At 38.0% G+C, this 15,971-nt stretch overlaps 2 protein-coding genes and 1 long non-coding RNA gene across 5 annotated transcripts; 1 reads left to right on the top strand and 2 right to left on the bottom strand.

Moving 5' to 3' along the window:
• The first annotated feature begins 1,527 nt into the window (after positions 1–1,527).
• Positions 1,528–4,667, top strand: LOC111340205 (uncharacterized). Of its 2 annotated transcripts, none has more exons than XR_002695735.2 (3): positions 1,528–1,847; positions 3,149–3,294; positions 4,159–4,667. It is a non-coding gene; the product is annotated as an uncharacterized LOC111340205 (long non-coding RNA). The 2 variants fall into 2 exon arrangements; XR_002695736.2 differs by having other exon boundaries at positions 3,125–3,294.
• Positions 2,660–4,272, bottom strand: LOC148741594 (uncharacterized). Its single transcript, XM_088743009.1, has 2 exons — positions 4,143–4,272; positions 2,660–3,429 (listed from the first exon to the last, which is right to left on the bottom strand). The coding sequence occupies exons 1-2, from the start codon at positions 4,270–4,272 to the stop codon at positions 2,792–2,794; spliced, it is 768 nt and encodes a 255-aa protein (XP_088599135.1). The 3' UTR covers positions 2,660–2,791.
• Positions 4,668–5,582: 915 nt separating the features above from the next.
• LOC111340206 (uncharacterized) lies at positions 5,583–15,365 on the bottom strand. Of its 2 annotated transcripts, none has more exons than XM_088742999.1 (13): positions 15,211–15,365; positions 13,699–13,773; positions 12,222–12,275; positions 11,658–11,736; positions 11,167–11,215; positions 10,268–10,391; positions 9,604–9,712; positions 8,907–8,975; positions 8,482–8,583; positions 7,647–7,682; positions 7,033–7,147; positions 6,418–6,504; positions 5,583–5,775 (listed from the first exon to the last, which is right to left on the bottom strand). In XM_088742999.1, the coding sequence occupies exons 1-13, from the start codon at positions 15,252–15,254 to the stop codon at positions 5,651–5,653; spliced, it is 1,068 nt and encodes a 355-aa protein (XP_088599125.1). In that variant the 5' UTR covers positions 15,255–15,365; the 3' UTR covers positions 5,583–5,650. The 2 variants fall into 2 exon arrangements, with proteins under 2 accessions (XP_088599125.1, XP_022802742.2); XM_022947007.2 differs by lacking the exon at positions 15,211–15,365 and adding an exon at positions 14,719–14,875.
• Positions 15,366–15,971: the final 606 nt, after the last annotated feature.

Below are 15,971 nucleotides of genomic sequence, written 5' to 3'. Positions count from 1 at the left end.
TTGATGATATAGAATTGCAGTTTTAACTTAGGACCCCACTATGTAATTATAGTGCTGCTGAAGGACAACATACAACGATTACAAAGAGTTAAGGTCTGTCTATATTATAAGTTCCTGCATCATCCCTTACATTCCGCCGCGTGTCTTAGACCGCAGAAACAAACTGAACGCTGATTTTCTTTGGAAAGAAAAGAAACCGAAAAAAAAAAAAACAGGAAAACCTTGATTGGGCTTGCAGAAATGTTATGCAGACTATGAAATTATTACTGATAAACTCACAGTTTTGCGCTTGGGCCCCGTGATCAAAAATATAGTCTTTTTCACTAGAGAAAGCCAAGGGGGGAGGAACTCTTGTATTTGATGGTAATTAGGATTTAAATCTTCTATACTTAAAAAGTATGCCTGCCTGCCCGAAAGACAAGCAGAACTGCGTCTCTGATTTGAATTACCCCTTTGTATTTGGATGAGTATGTTGACGAAAAAAGAATGCTCTGTTACAAAAATTTTTCCATGAGTGGGCCAATGGGTAATCGGGTTTATTTCTGCTCAATGTTAAGCATGTTATATATCATGAAATAAGATACCTGGTATTGTATTAATCTACATATTTGGCTGCGAGTCCAATGTTTAATTTTGCCTTTGTCTTGATTGCTAGGGAAAGACGATCAAAACTCTTAGCAGGCCATCGTTACTGTTCATATCCATTACTAACCCCCTCCACTTCGGTGAATAGTGGTTAATTAGTTACTATGTTCTTGGTATGCTCTCTATAAAATTTGCGATGGGGGCGTCGGATATTGTGGAAATTTTCCAAGAAGATAACTATGAAAACTGTTTAGTCCGCCTGGCTGTGGGAGGTTTTGATGCCAATCGACTTGGAGGGAGACACCTAACTTTAGGTGAAGAGCAAGGAATTTGTTTGCTCGTAACCAAACACAGCAGATCTCTATCAACATAAGAAGCGCAAATGCTCTATTCACTACGAGAACAGCGTACATCCAGAAAGTCTTTTTCTTTGCTCGTTGATTGTGATACTCATGTAGAGTTTGCGTCGAAGTTTCAATGATGGCAGATGAATTTCTAAGCTGATTACCTTCTGTTAAATAACAGTCAAAGTGAGAGGGAAACTAGAGGGATAGAGTGGCTCGATTTATTCCGGCGACGGATTATCCGTCAAGAAGGATCATCCGTCTAGTATAAATGCGTGAAGGACTATGAGACTAACTATCGGTGTGTCGTGTGACTCGTCCCGTGTTTTATAGTGGACGAGTTTTCTGAACGAGTTTCCGAGAAAGTACAACGAAAAGGCTTGGGTCCTAGTCAAATGTTTTAGTGCGGCATTGGCGGCAAATTTCAAAATGGCGGCAATGACACAAGTGTTTTTTCTCCTCTGCTAACACAGGCGCAAGGTATTTCATTTTTGTATTCGTCCATACACGTTCTTTTATTGACTTTCTGGGTTTGTATGAACCATCATTTGAATTGTCCGCCATCTTGAATTGATAATTTATTGAAAACAACCGCTGGCTTCTTGTAACGAGGTGTAGTTTTCGTGGATAGTTCGTCTTCTTCCCGCATTTATACACAGCGACGGATCATCCGTCTTAACGAGTTATTCACGATAATTCGTCTGACAAGTCGGACTATCGCGATAGCTCGTCTAGATGGATGATCCGACCGGTTGCCCGTGTTTATACACAGACGGATTATCGGACGAGCTACCGTTCCTTGCCCAAGCTCGTCCTAGACGGATGATCCATCTCCGCTAGTATAAATCGGGCCAGTGACTGATTTTGCAGGATCATGAACAGTACACCTAACACAAGCCTCGTAAAACGTTGACAACGGTAAGAATTAAAAAGCTTGTGTCATATCGTTGGGTTCTCTTCGTCGAGTGACTGTCTCTCGTAATAACGGTTTCGCCGATTGCTTTTCAATATTTGTTTAACTATAGGACTCGCTACTTGGGAGTAAATCCCACAAACGATTCAAATTAGGAGCATTGAATTTGTTGTACAGCCTTTCGTAGAGCTCGAAACAATTCACCCGGAAGACGTCGACGTTTTTACTCTCCGTCCTCGTGCAGCGAGAGTCAGACCTGGATTCGCTGTTTTCGATGTCTGCAAAATTACCACAGATCGAGAGAGTCATTCCGAGAGCGAGCAAACAAATAACTGCCGTGAAACTTAGCTGGTTTAAAGTCTTCGGTCTTAGCATTTCCTTAAGAGCATTTATATCCATCAATTCTAAGTTTTGTGTGGATGGGATTCGCCATGTAATTGAAGTCTAGAGGAGAACCATTACAACGTAAGGCTTTTGCGCACATATTGTGGGAAACCGATTATGGAAACTGATATGGAAAACTAAAATGATACTGTGAAACGGATAATTGTAACTGATGCGTGTGCAGAATTTTCCTCAATTCTTTATCGATGCTGTAGAAAGTCGCTGGCGGAAACGATCTCGCTCAGTAGAGTTTGCCGGGGTGTGTTTTCTAGCGTGTATAGCACAATTGACCAGATCACTTCCCTAAAGATGGTGAATTGTCTCTGATAAGCCCCAATGGTCTAATGGATTTGTAGCAAAATTTTAAAATCCTTCTTTTAGGAGAACATATATGATTATTTAATTCATACTCGCAATGAAGGCGTCGAACACATCGTTTTAAATACAATTTTGATACCACATTGAAATCACACCTCAAATTTAATGTGTGTGATTCTACAATTAAAATGATAGAATTATCATAAATATACAATTAACATTAAATCATTTATCTCATCTGCAATCCTCAAACAATGCGCTGAACGCAAGCTACAGAATGAGGTTCAGAGTGACATTTCATTGCATGTTTTTCCATTTTTCTCGATCTCTTCACTCGACGTCCATTGTTTTCTTTCTCTACAAATATGATGAGAACAGAATCGTCAAACTTGACAGCCTTGTCTTTCTTAGAATGAATAGAGGGAATTTTGGCTACTGTGTTTTCCACCTCGTTTTCAAGGTGGAATAGATCTCTGTTTGTGAACCCGTAAATCAACTGCCAGTCCAGGTTGATTCTTTTTAGTACCTCGGGATCAATAAGCGGTCCCTTTGAACGTCTCTCTTTCCTTTTTTCACGCAGTTTTTGTCGCCGTTTCTTCCATAGTTCACGATCGTCATCGACAGTAGCTTCCTTATCAGTGCCCGCTGAGCTCGCTGGGAGTCCATTAACTTGCGTGACAGGGCGTTTAGAGGCTGATTGCATTCTTTCTTGCTTGACACGATGGACGTAAAGAGGGATAACGTGACTAGGTGAGATATCCGAACGGGCGCCATTCTTCTTAACTTTGTCATTTTCAAACCAAACATAACTTTTTGTGCTTACTGCTATCAGTGACAATGCCAAAAGACTTCCACAAACCGTAAATATCGTAGGAAGCAGGAAATCTGAAAAAAGGTAAAAAAAGCCTGTTTATTTAAACATGATCACAAAGAAAAATTATGGATTCAGAGTAAAGATATCTTCATGATGGAAAAAGCTTTGACAGAGATAAATTTGAAGGAAATTGGACTGAAACATTATGGGAAAATCATTGAAACTACAAAGCAACAGCCTCAATTACTTTTCTTTTTGTTTGGTCTTTTTTGCTTGTTTGTTTGTTTATTTTTCCAGGAGGATCCTCAAGGCGTTATGTATCGGTATTATATATTATATAGATTTAGCCAAGCCTAAAAGCGGAGCTCCCAAGTTCGTAATATAATGATAACATAAAAGACGTGCATTTGCCAAGACTCGCCTGAGACACCCCTCCCTTCGTTTTGATAGTCTCCCCTACTCTACCCGTGCAATCTGAAGGCACGTACGTACGCTCGGTCAGTCACGTGACAACCAAACGAAAAGAGGTTGACCATATTCCATGGGTATGGGGCTCTGCCGTGGGAGCCCCGCTATGATAATGTTCTTGACATTGTTGTTTACCATAGTAACAAGCGAAGCGTGTGGGCCATAAATTCGGGGGGAAAAAATGAGTTTCCTTGTCTAACAGTACAGATCGAGTAAAATGAGGCTGGTAATTATATTAACTATAAGAAGATTTCAAGTCAAAGGAACTTTTGAATTTATTGCGTACCGTATGAAGATATGAAAACATTTTTCTTACCATTGGCTGTTGTCAGATGTGTCAGATACTCAGCATGACTGTGCAGTGAGGGCCTGGACTCAACACTCCACTCACCAGTGGGACTTGCCGTTGCCAGCAAAACAAAGATTATAACGATCGTAGCCTTCATCCTTCCTGTGATAAAGATGAAACACTCTCCTTTGAAGACAAACTTTCAGCGAATGAAACAGTGAAAGATCTGGACATTTTCCATTTGAATCGAATCACAAATGCATTGTTTGTTTCCTCACCTTGAAGGCTAAAATCCTTGTAAACAAATATTCAAAGCAATAACTCTAATAACCTCTCAAAGCTGATTATTTTTCTTCTGTCAAACGCGCAATACGTCTCCTCTCTGCAGACATTGGATTTCAACTGGATATCTACAGTTTTCCTTTATGACGAAAACATTTTTGTATATGACGTTTTTTCGAATGTCGCGCGCATCAATTTTGCGCGCGCGCTCGGACAACAAATCGACAACTGGGAAAGTAGGTAAAATAAAAATAAACCCTGCGAGGAGAACCCTTATTTTTTTTATGTGTATCCAGACCTTGATGCTTTTAAAACATTGAAAACTGTCAGTTACGTCTTGTTTCTGGCTTACAGCATTCTTGTGGAAGTGAGAAAAGGTGCTAGAAAGATGCCTTCGAAAATCGAGAGGGAACTGTGGAACAGCTAAGAGTCTACTTGACCGAGGAAAATACTAGGTATACTCCAGAGTAAAAACAGTATATAGTGTGTTACAAATTGGATTTAAATAGACGTTAACAAACTTAACAACTTCGTTAAAAGTACACTTTAGGACGTAATAAAAACTAACGAAGTCATCGAAAAACTTAACGTTCTTGTTAAAATTGAAGACTTTGTAAACTTTATTACGGCAGGATAATAATGTGATAATAATATGATAATAACGTAACCTCTACAGCGCTTATGCATTGCTGTTCCAAGCGTTTTATTCATTTTCAAAATTTAGAACTAGTATCAAAATCTGACTTCTTGCAACCGTTTCTACTACCCACCACTAAGACGCGTCATAAAAAAATTATTTATTACATCCATTTTGAAACCTTGGTGATCCTTGCAATCTGATAGGCTCTCATCGGTGTGATTTATTTACGAATCGCATCAAATTTCACCTGAATCGGACCAATCAGATTCAAAGGCTTGTTACGTCGTCGTTGGCCAACTAAACGTCTAACTTATCGAGGAAAAGAAGTCGTTAAATTAGAGACGTCATAAAACTTAATAACGTCATTAACATACTTAACGACATTGTTAGACCTTCCGTTGCTGAACAGAGTTGGACAGAACGCACGGGAGAAGGAAGGAAGGAACAAAGCAGGAGAGAAAGGCTGGCCAGCGGTGCATATTCATAGGACTAAAAGTAAATATCTGGGCATGCACAAAACGTAGAACAAAGCAAATCACAAGACGTTTCAGGAAGTTAAATTTATTTTAAATGATTCCTACAGAGCTTAAGATCATGTTGCAGTTTCGCTAGGTCATGAAAAGCTTGGTTCGTTAGTTAACGTAACACCTGACTGCTGTATCACATGGTTAGCAGCATAGTGACCGCAGCGCACACATTCATCAATCGGCTTTCCTTGGGCGAGCTGGCTGAGAAAACCTGCGAGAAAACAATTAAAAAAAAAGTAAAGAGGATGATACCAATCTCGCCTTATATTCCCAGTTTCTTCATAACTCAAGTTTTGTTACAATCACTGCACAATCAGGTCAAGAGTTAACATGAACTTTCCCCCTTTGCAATGGGGAAACGTCTGCTTTTGAAAAAGTTCACTTTGGCGGTTTAATTCCATTCCATACCAAAGGCCGGACACCAAATCGAACTTAACTTTTGAAATTCATGTGAAAATCATAACAGGATCTCAAAACCTCAGTTAAGTTTGGGTTTCCTTTCAAAATTTAATAGTACTAAGACTCAAACTTCTTTAACAAATCAGTATGAAGAAAACATTACACGTGGTTATGATGGACGGAGGACAAATTGTTTTCAATCAAGAAACCATGGTTAAAGGAAAAAAGAAAGTTTTAACACGGAGCTCACTAAAAGTCTTGATATATTAGCTACACGTTCGTCTTCATGTCAGTCACGTAACGCGTACATGTCACGTCACGCATCCATGTCACGTAACGCGTCCATGTCACGTAACGTGTCCATGTCACGTAACGCGTCCAGGTCACGTAACGCGTTATTTCCCCCCCTTTCTCAAGGGCGGCGAAGGGAAATAGCACATGCAAATGATCTCACCTCCTACAAAGGCGTCACCAGCTCCGTTCGTATCGACGATGTCTTCTTCTTTTATCACTATCACTGGGTATTCTGTGACTTTACCATCTGAAACCAGGTTACAGGGAGGTTACCAAATCAACAAATCACAGTTTTGTGTATGTAAGAAACTTGAATCCCTCGTCAATTTTCAACATATTTCAAAATCCTTGTCATTCCTTTTTATTTTTTAGCTTTTCCCAATCGTTCCCAGGCTTTGCCAAATTCCCTAGCAATTATGACAGCAATTGAGTCTGTTGAGGATACTTTCTATCAAATAACACCAAAAGCCACCTGCAACTTAAGATAATGGAAAAAAAAAAAAAAAAAAAAAAGGAAAAAAAAAGAGAAGTCCAATGTTGAATGAAAACTGGCTGGGATACTTAATGAAACGAGCAGAAAAAGCCAAGAAGACAAGGCAACTAATTTGTTGGGAGAGCGGCGCGAGTTTTCCGGACCAATCACAGAGCGAAGTAAGAAAAAAAAAAAAAACAATTCATTCTTGAATTACTTTGGACCCTCAAATGAAAACTTGCCTAATTAGTAATTGTATTTACTTCAGCTGGTTTGAGGTTTGGCCGGTACGTTTGGTCATACCTCTGACAACAAGCGTCGGTTGCTTTCCATGGGTTATCACCACAGTTCGCGGGCGACCTTTGTTAGCTTTATCAAGTGCAGCTATTTTAATCGCAATTTCTTTCAGGTCTTCTGTCTGTTAATAACACAAGAGATTATCAGTGTCTGGACTGTGGGCAGTTTTGGGCCGTGCTTTTAGATAGCAAGGTGTGGGGAGTTTGAGGTGACGGGCCATAAGAACTATCAAAAAAAAACCTCAGGAATTTTGGCCGCGCTTTCAGATAGCAAGGTGTGGGAAATTTGAAGAGACGGGCCGCAAGAACTAAAAAAAAAGAAGACAAAAGTTTGGGCCGGGCTTTCAGTTACAAGGGCATGGGCAATTTGAGGTGATGGGCGGTAAGAACTAAAAAAAAGAACCCAAAAGGCACACGCAAAAAAGGTAATAAAGGAAAAACGTAAGGGAATAGTATGGCTTCACCGAACACACGCTTCTATATTTATTCTCTTCATATCTGAGCAGAGGTACTCTTAACTGTGCCAGGTCTATTACATAACCAACGCAATCTAAGTTTCCCTCCCAACTGATCGCCATTTGCGACTACTGACACATACGTTCAAAACACTTTCGCACTTACCCCAAGCTCTTGCTCTTTAGCGAAAATGCCAGCTTCCTGTAAAAGGGTGAATGTTAAATTTTAGGAAACGTTCATTTAATGAGTTTTAGCTTCAAAATCCATTTTTTTTTTTACAAAAAGGTGGGAAAATGCCAAATAATTTGTCAGAGTAATTTACTTCTGCAACACTTAAATTACAGATCACAACTGGGTACACAAAGGATAGTAATAGGTAAACTAAGTGTAAGGATGAAAGAAGAATGATGTAATTCAGTGAGTGTTACAGCCAAATTCGATTAAAAAGAACTCGAAGCACTCCCAATAAGAGTCCAACCCTACGACCTTCTGATTAGTAGTACCGAACTATAGGAGTCTCGCGGAAGGCTAAGGCGTTTAACTAGGTCCAAGGTGACAAACTCCTTGCATACTGCTAGCATAGAAATGCCGATATGTGATGCTTATGCGCAATGATGCATGATGATCTAGATAAAGATGATGACTTTGAAGTCTAGTGTTTAAATGAAAGAAGATGTAATTCAGTGAGTGACACGGGCAAACTCGGAGAAAAAAAACTCCGAGTGCTACCGATAGTGGTGTAAGGATGTTTTACACATCAACGTCTGTGGAGATCAACAAGTAACTCGTGAAGAAATTTGAGGAAAAGGCATCATAACTTAAACTTGGAATTTTTTTTATGCGTATGGACACTCGAAGATCACTTAGAAATTGGAGAAAAAGCCAGAAGAACGTGTTCAAATGGGAAGTTCTTCGCAGCCCTTAAAACGAAAAAAAGGTTTCTTTGCTATAACTGGACGAAAAAGTCTGGTAAAGGAGTACATGGACACAATGCGCTTACTGTCTCATTTCCAAACAGAATGTCAACATAAGGTAGTGCCTCCATCATTGGTTCTTTGAAGAACTGGCATAAGAATGGTGCAGACAGATTCATCGTGAAGATCTGCAAATCGGACAAGATCAAATAAGCGAACAGAGATTATGAAAAGTGTTCTTACCTCACAAACTAATAATCACAAATAAATCAATCTTTTGAATGATAATAAAAAAAATAACAGAATGGTCCCGACAGATGAACTGAAACTGATAAAATTGCAGAACAGGATAAAGCCTGAAAAAAATTTAGCCTTTAGAAGGGTTCAATCATATGGCACCCAAATGATGGTTGGGAACTACTTTAATTCTTAAATAAGTTACCCAACGACATCTTGGGTTTGAGCCATCTGGATTTTTTGTTGCCTTTAACTTTAACGAGGTTAGGAATACCTTGTTTTTCTCGGCAGCATGTTTGCCTACAGCCACAATTGACTCTGGGGATACTGTTAAGAAAAAGCCCTGTACAGAAGTAAACAATCTTCATGAGGAAACAGATCAAAGGACCAGACCTGTAAATTATATCCTGCAGTGAACATCTTTATTAAACAGACAAGAATAACTGCTGAAGGAAGGTTTCAAGGCCGACCTTACTGACGTTTGTACAAGTTGCTGAAATATGACGTGATTTATCGCTCTTTGCACTAGCAAGAAAACAAAGGCAATTGGTTTAAAATAAGAAGCCAGCCAAATGGTGTTACTTCTAAATATGATACTAGTTTATTGCACTTTGTTGTGTTCTCCTCTGTCACATAACAAAAATACCAATACAGGCTATTCAATGTCAATGCTACAGCCTGCAAAGAGAGGCACAGTTTTCTTTTTGACTTTTTCCTTGAGTGGATTCAAACACAAGACGAGCTCAAAGGGCTCTGTCTCTTCTTCATATCACACTTGCCTTTGCTTGCCCAAAAATGCAAAAGTGACGCTGGTTCTGCAGCTACATCTCCACTGCACTAAAACTAGCATCACTGCCATATGATAAAGCTTTAAGTCAAGATATCTTTACCAGCATTTCTTTTTATAACATTAATCAATATAATTGTTTTGAGAAGAACTTTGCTCTGTAAATCTGCACATCTGCACTTACACTGATATAAAAAATTTCAGCCTTTTCCACAAAAGCCCAGTTTTCTGGTTTAACCAAGTGTTCTGATTTGCTGTAATGGTTGGCTGCAGCAAGGTTGGCAACTAGAGACCTAAAAGCAAACATTTCTTAAGAATTAACAATTTTCTTCATTTATCTCTTCTTACAAAAATGACATGCAGAGCTCCTGGAGTTTATTCCAGTTAAATATAACATGGATCCAATGGGCTACATCCCAAATAATTCCCTGGATTCCCTTCACAGTCCACCAGTGCTCCTCCCTGGGTGGGAAAGGCAGATAGAGGGGGAGCAGTATAATCATAAAATGCCTAGCCCCGGGACCCAACATGTTGAACCTAGTTGGAAATCAAACCTGGCACCTCCACACAATGTTCTAGCAGGCTAACCTTATGAAACTGGTGTCTCCTGCATGTCCAAAGACATATTTGGTAAAAATTAATTAAGGTATCCCTCAAAGTAATTGCTACCACAAATGCATTAATTTTGTAGATTCCTGTATGCTCAAGGAATTCACAGTCAAGTCTGAACAAAACTGCATCTCAATTTCTGAAAACAATTCTTTTTGGCTTCAGAGACTTTTAATAATATGAACACCTTATTTGTAAATTGTCACTTATCATTTTTAGTTGTGATAAGTAGTACCAACCTGTGTTTTCCAGTAATACACACAGCACATGTTCCTGTTGGTTCCTTTTCATTAACTAAGTAGTTTACAGTAACACCAGCACCTGTGGCTTTTTCAGACAGAATTCTTCCATATTCGTCGTTGCCTAGAGTTCATATGTAAATGTTAATAATCATATGGCTGCTAATAACCAAATATTTTGTTTGAGAAAAACAGTTTTGATACAAATTTAATGGAAATTATTTCTTGGCATCCAAATAGCCAAGTTCTCACGAGAAAAGGGTTTAACCCTTTCACTTCCAAGGTCTGATTGTCAATTCTGCCCTCTAGCTGCTAAACATTTCCTTGTAAATTAGTGAAAAGAATTTGGTGTTCGATCATGACAACAACTCAACCCAATAAAGTTTTAGTATTCTAATTTCCTGTTTTCAGGAAAAAAAGTTCAGACAATTCGCTTAGATCTCCACTATTGTTGGTTACCACACATTCAACATCTCTGAAATGTTTCAGGTATTCACAGCTTTCTGAATTTGACAATGCAATATGACCAGTATACAAATAAATTTTCCTTGAATGGACAAGTTAAACCATGTCAAGGCACATGTGAAATATGTATCCATCTCTGGACTGAACAGAGGTTATTCGACACTTTGGGTGAAAAAAATGTTATTACTTTTGAAGTGCTTTAATGCTTTCCCTTCCATGATCTTGTTCTTCTCACTATCTGCTATACATATAAATAATTTTAATTTTAACATAAAGAATTTGGTGTTAAATCAGACAATATCCACTAATTGAAATGTTTCTTTCTTCTCAACACCCTTCTTCCCAAAACTGTATCAGAACTTTCAGAAGAAATTCTGTTTTGGTCACTCCTGGGAGTAAGAAGGTTTCAACCTGGATGGAAACCCAAAACTCACCTATGCAGCCAATGTAGGAAGTGGTTTTGCTGTCCTTTCCTAAAAGCCACTGCAATAGTCAAACACTATTATCAAGCATCTTAGGTTACATTAAACATTAAACCAGTAACATTTAACAAAAATTTTAGTTTGTCTTTAGACCTAGTGGCACAGAGCTGGCATTAAAATCTGGATACAAGTCTATGATACAATGCCATAAATTAGCAAATAGCTGCCTTTCACCCACAACCAAACAGAACTACCCAACATCTGAAAAGGATCAGTCCAGATGCATGCAAGGCTTTCCAAATGTAATATAAACTCACAAGACCCCTGTACATTTAAAATCTGTAAACCCAAGAGAAAACCCATCAATCACTTTTCAATGCGCTTTGTGGAAGCCAATATTTTCATTTAAAAAATATGGTTTTATCCAAAGTGCAATGATGTAGGAGATTTCACTTTGCCCTGATTAAAACCAAGGCCTCTATCCATGTTTTAAATTTATTTACCTGAGTAACTCGAACAGTGTTTTGTGCAGCTCCACCAGGAATGAACTCTGCATTGAATGTCTCTGTCATTTCTTGGTAACTGAAAAGAGAGAAAAAGGACACAGCTTTTGAAAAATTACTGCATGGCTAACTTAGTGAGTTAGGTTATTGTTTCTTACATATATGATGCAGATGTATGTGAGCTTTATAATGCAAGTAAAGGACCGGTATATATTTAATTCTCAGGGAAAGAGTTTCTATGTTTTCTTGTCTTTGTCTTCCTTAAACAACACTGACAACTGTAAATCGATCCTTTATGTTTGTTTTTTAATTGGAAATGAAAATTCTTTTAAGATTGTTCTAAACTGAAGAAGCAGAAAAATGTGAAAAAAGATAGAGATGTTTTGTGGGCAGCAATTTCAACCACAGGTATCTCAAATTTTACTTCAGTTTGAATAATAATTCAAAGAAAAGAACAAAAAGCATGTTGATGTGTTTGAAATCATGGAACCATCATTAATAAACATTACTAAGCCTCATCTAAATGATTTACAACAAGTATTAAAAATTTTACTCTAAGCTCACATTGGCTTGTGTTTATCTTCTGCTAAAATAGCATTGTTAGCTTCAAGTCCAAATCTGTAAATGCAAGAATAAAAATGATTTAAAGAAACATCACTTTGTCCAACAAAGTTGCCACACATTTTCTTGCAAATTACATGTAGGTACTGTAACAGGAAATTTATGTGGTTTTAGATCAAGACAAAAAATTCCACCAGATAAATTTCAGTGTTCTCATTTCCTGTTTGCTGGATAATGTATGAATGTTTTTGGGAGGGTGTATGGTCAAGTCACCAGAAAGTCATCTTGCCCATAGTCATCTTGCCTGTAACTGGAGTCATGTCGCCCCCAAAATTTTTGTCATGTCGCCCAATTTTTTATCACTTGCTAAGATATCCAAAATGGAAAATTTTTAAAAATTGCTTAAGGTACCATCACTTGAATCACCCTTTTGGAACTAAAAATATGTCCAAGGTAACTGGTGATGTTTGTTGATCAATAAGATGTTGCTCTATCTCTTTCAGCCAATCTGACCTTCATTCCCTCAACATTTTTAGAGAAAATGAATGCTGAAGTCATGAACATAGCTCCTCAATATAACTGGTGTTAACTCTAATTTACTAATCTGCACCTAGCTTGGTTTTGAACCGCAGTGGGCTGCCGCAGGAAGTTGTGCACCGATTGGTAAATTTGAAACAACCTGCATGCTTTGAATTCCTCTGGTGGCCAAGTGTTACCTGAACATGGTACTATTCTGATTATCATCTTCATGGTGTTCTCAGAAACAAAACTTTATAGCTTATTTACAATTTGTAAGTCTGAACTTCTAAGCATTTGTTTCTTCAGGCAACTTAAAATTTTTATCTCAGGCAACATTCATGACTAAAATTTTGGGCGACAAGACTTCTGGGCAACATGAGCAGTTACCATAGGGAGAAGTTACGTACATCTATTAATTAGTTAATTTGGTTAGGCAGGGGACGTTAAAGAACCTACTCATGAGATTACTGTGATGTGGTCTGGCCTGTTTACTGGGAACTGGGGGGAGGGGGCATCTTCAAATAAGTTACCTTCGATTGTTTGTAAACTGCTGATGCAGTCCGGCCAAAGTCCCCCGAAAAGTGTTGTGATGCACATTTGATCATATATCCACATGTTAATTTGCGCAATATAAATATTAAATTATTATTATTATTATTATTATTATTATTATTATTATTATTATTATTATAGGAGTTTTTTTAACTCCCAGAAAATTTTAAAGTTTTTTAAGCATATCAAGCCTTGAAAGGGTTGATATACTGAGACAAGAAAACTAAGTATGGATCAGATGGATGCACTTCCCAAGTTTCATCCAATGTTTTCTCAAATGATAGGTGTTGAAAAGTGTACTCTGTATTTATATTAAATAACTCAGCCGTAGTAATATAAAATGTAAAGGGAAATCATTTCTGGTTCTGTACAAAGTAGTAAACTCATGCAATGAGATCTTAAAACTTACTTGTCTAAGAAATCTTTGTCAACAGTAGCAGAGATATCCAAAAGAGGATTCCCCATTGCGAGGACAACTCCTTCCCTTTAAATTAAAAAAGAGTTTATTATAGTGATTGTTAATAGAGTGAAAGGAAAATATTCATGTTGAGATAACTTTAAGGTACTGTTAACAGTTCCACAAATAAATGAAGACTTGCAGTTAAATTTGAAGTTGTTCATTGTCCTTTACATACATTAAATATGCGTGAAACTATTGTTGAACCCATATTAGAAGTGGATATATTTTTCTTGCTTTCAACTTACAAAAAAAAAAAGCAAAACAAAACAAAGCCAGTGTACACTTTCACACTACTCTACATTCCATTTTAAACTGAATGAATGTTAAATCTGGCGAGTAAATTTTTTACTATCTTCAGGAGTAGCACAGAATGAATTGAAAAGCTGATGATAACTGACTCTCCTTCATTGTGGGTCTCAATAACAACTCATGTTGTGCAATTAAGAATGACCTGTACCAAGTGAAAACCCTACATTAAGTGGATAGTAGTTTCAAAACTGCTGGATATGTCTGTGCAACACAATGCCCTAAATAATAGACAACTATTTTCCTTTTTTTTTTTTTTTTTTGAGACAATTATGCAACCTCCTCGTCCCTTGATACAAAGGGAAGGGAAAACGGGTTAAAAGAGAAGTGGCCCTCATCATTAAGATCATGAACAGCTGGAGCAAGAGGTTAACACATGACGATAATTACATCATAACAATGCAGAATTCAAATTTGACCAAGGTGTGAGTTGAGATTTAGAAAGAAATTTCACAGCACAGAACTACAAATCTAGACAGAAGCAGGCGAGCGAGCTAGCTAATACACTACATTGAACGAGTTTAGATTTACAACGATCATGATTTCCCCGGTAGACATGGATGGTACATGTAAGCATATAATTTCTTCCTTCTAAAATTATACATTCATTATGGTCGGACTTCTGATTGTACGTAGTGAAGCTGGAATTTTTTTTAAGCTTACCTAGTCATTGTATAATTAAGATTGCCGGTGAGCTATGAATGAGTTTCACCTGGTAGCAGACCACTGGCTGTTAGCTGAAGTCGTTCGAGAGAATGGCACAACGTTTAACGACAGTCTTATAGGCCTAACAAAGGACTGGTACGACTTATTGCCCAATCGCTAGCAGGACACATGGGGTTATATACGTCCCAACTTCCAGTAAAATTACTAAAAAAATTAACATATGACAACTCTCCAAACTTTGACCGCGATCTGTATCTTCAGGTCCTCTTTGCACGTGTAAAATCAAGGCGAACGGATATAAATCAGACCAAATTTTCGCCATTTCATAACTTTATTTTTTCCAGCTCGTAATCTGCATTTGGCACACACACGAAGATGGATATTTAAAAAAATGTGAAGGAGACTATCCCACCAAGATGAAAAATTGCAAATTTCATAATTAAACTCCTCGATCGCTCTAGTTAATGTGAGAACGAAAATTCTACTAACTTCAACTCCACAAGAGTTTTCTTTGTCTGTGGTTCTGTCGCCATTTTGATCGCAGGTAATCGAAGGTCAGAGGTAAGGAGAGGGAAGGAGAAGTAAGAGAGAGACGAGGACGAGACGCTTGGGAGAATTTGACGCCCGAGAAATAGAATGAAGGTATTCAGCGGACACGCATCAAGGGCTATAATTATTATGTAAGCGTCTCGGAAATTAAAAAGTGTTTCTTGCTCAAAATGTCAATGACCTGAGAATGCTACCATGTGATTTCGGTCAAATTCTCCGGAAGATCCGCGCGCAGCGAAGTATTTAATGTCTGTCCAAAAATTGTAGATAACAAGCATGGGAGAATTTTGTCAATTGTTGCAAAGCAATAAAAAATTAAAAAATAAAAACCAAAACAAAGCAGACGAAAAGTAGTTCCCTGTTTCCAGTCTCGGTAAAGCCCAGTCAAGCTTCACAGTGTTCAGGTTTTATAATGTATTTCTATGCCCCTTGGTAAGGGATCCAGAATTAATGTAGTTTGGATGGTATGTTTTATAGACGAGAAGAAAAGAGGAATTATCCTTTCGTGTATCAGCAAATTAAGTTCTTTAATTGTCACTTCTGGTAAAAAGTGAACATCAAGTAAAAGAAATGCCTTCATTTTTCAGCTTCAACTGAGATAAAAATGGGCGACAACTGGTGTATGATTTGGAGCTGACGGACAAGGAGCAACCCTCAAACTAGCTTGTGGGCGGCGTACTTCCTCCCCGTGGAATAAGCAT

This window comes from Stylophora pistillata, chromosome 1, assembly GCF_964205215.1.
Source record: "Stylophora pistillata chromosome 1, jaStyPist1.2, whole genome shotgun sequence".
NCBI lineage: Eukaryota > Metazoa > Cnidaria > Anthozoa > Scleractinia > Pocilloporidae > Stylophora > Stylophora pistillata.
Note: the sequence above shows the minus strand (reverse complement) of the source record. Positions and strands in the feature narration are given on the sequence as shown.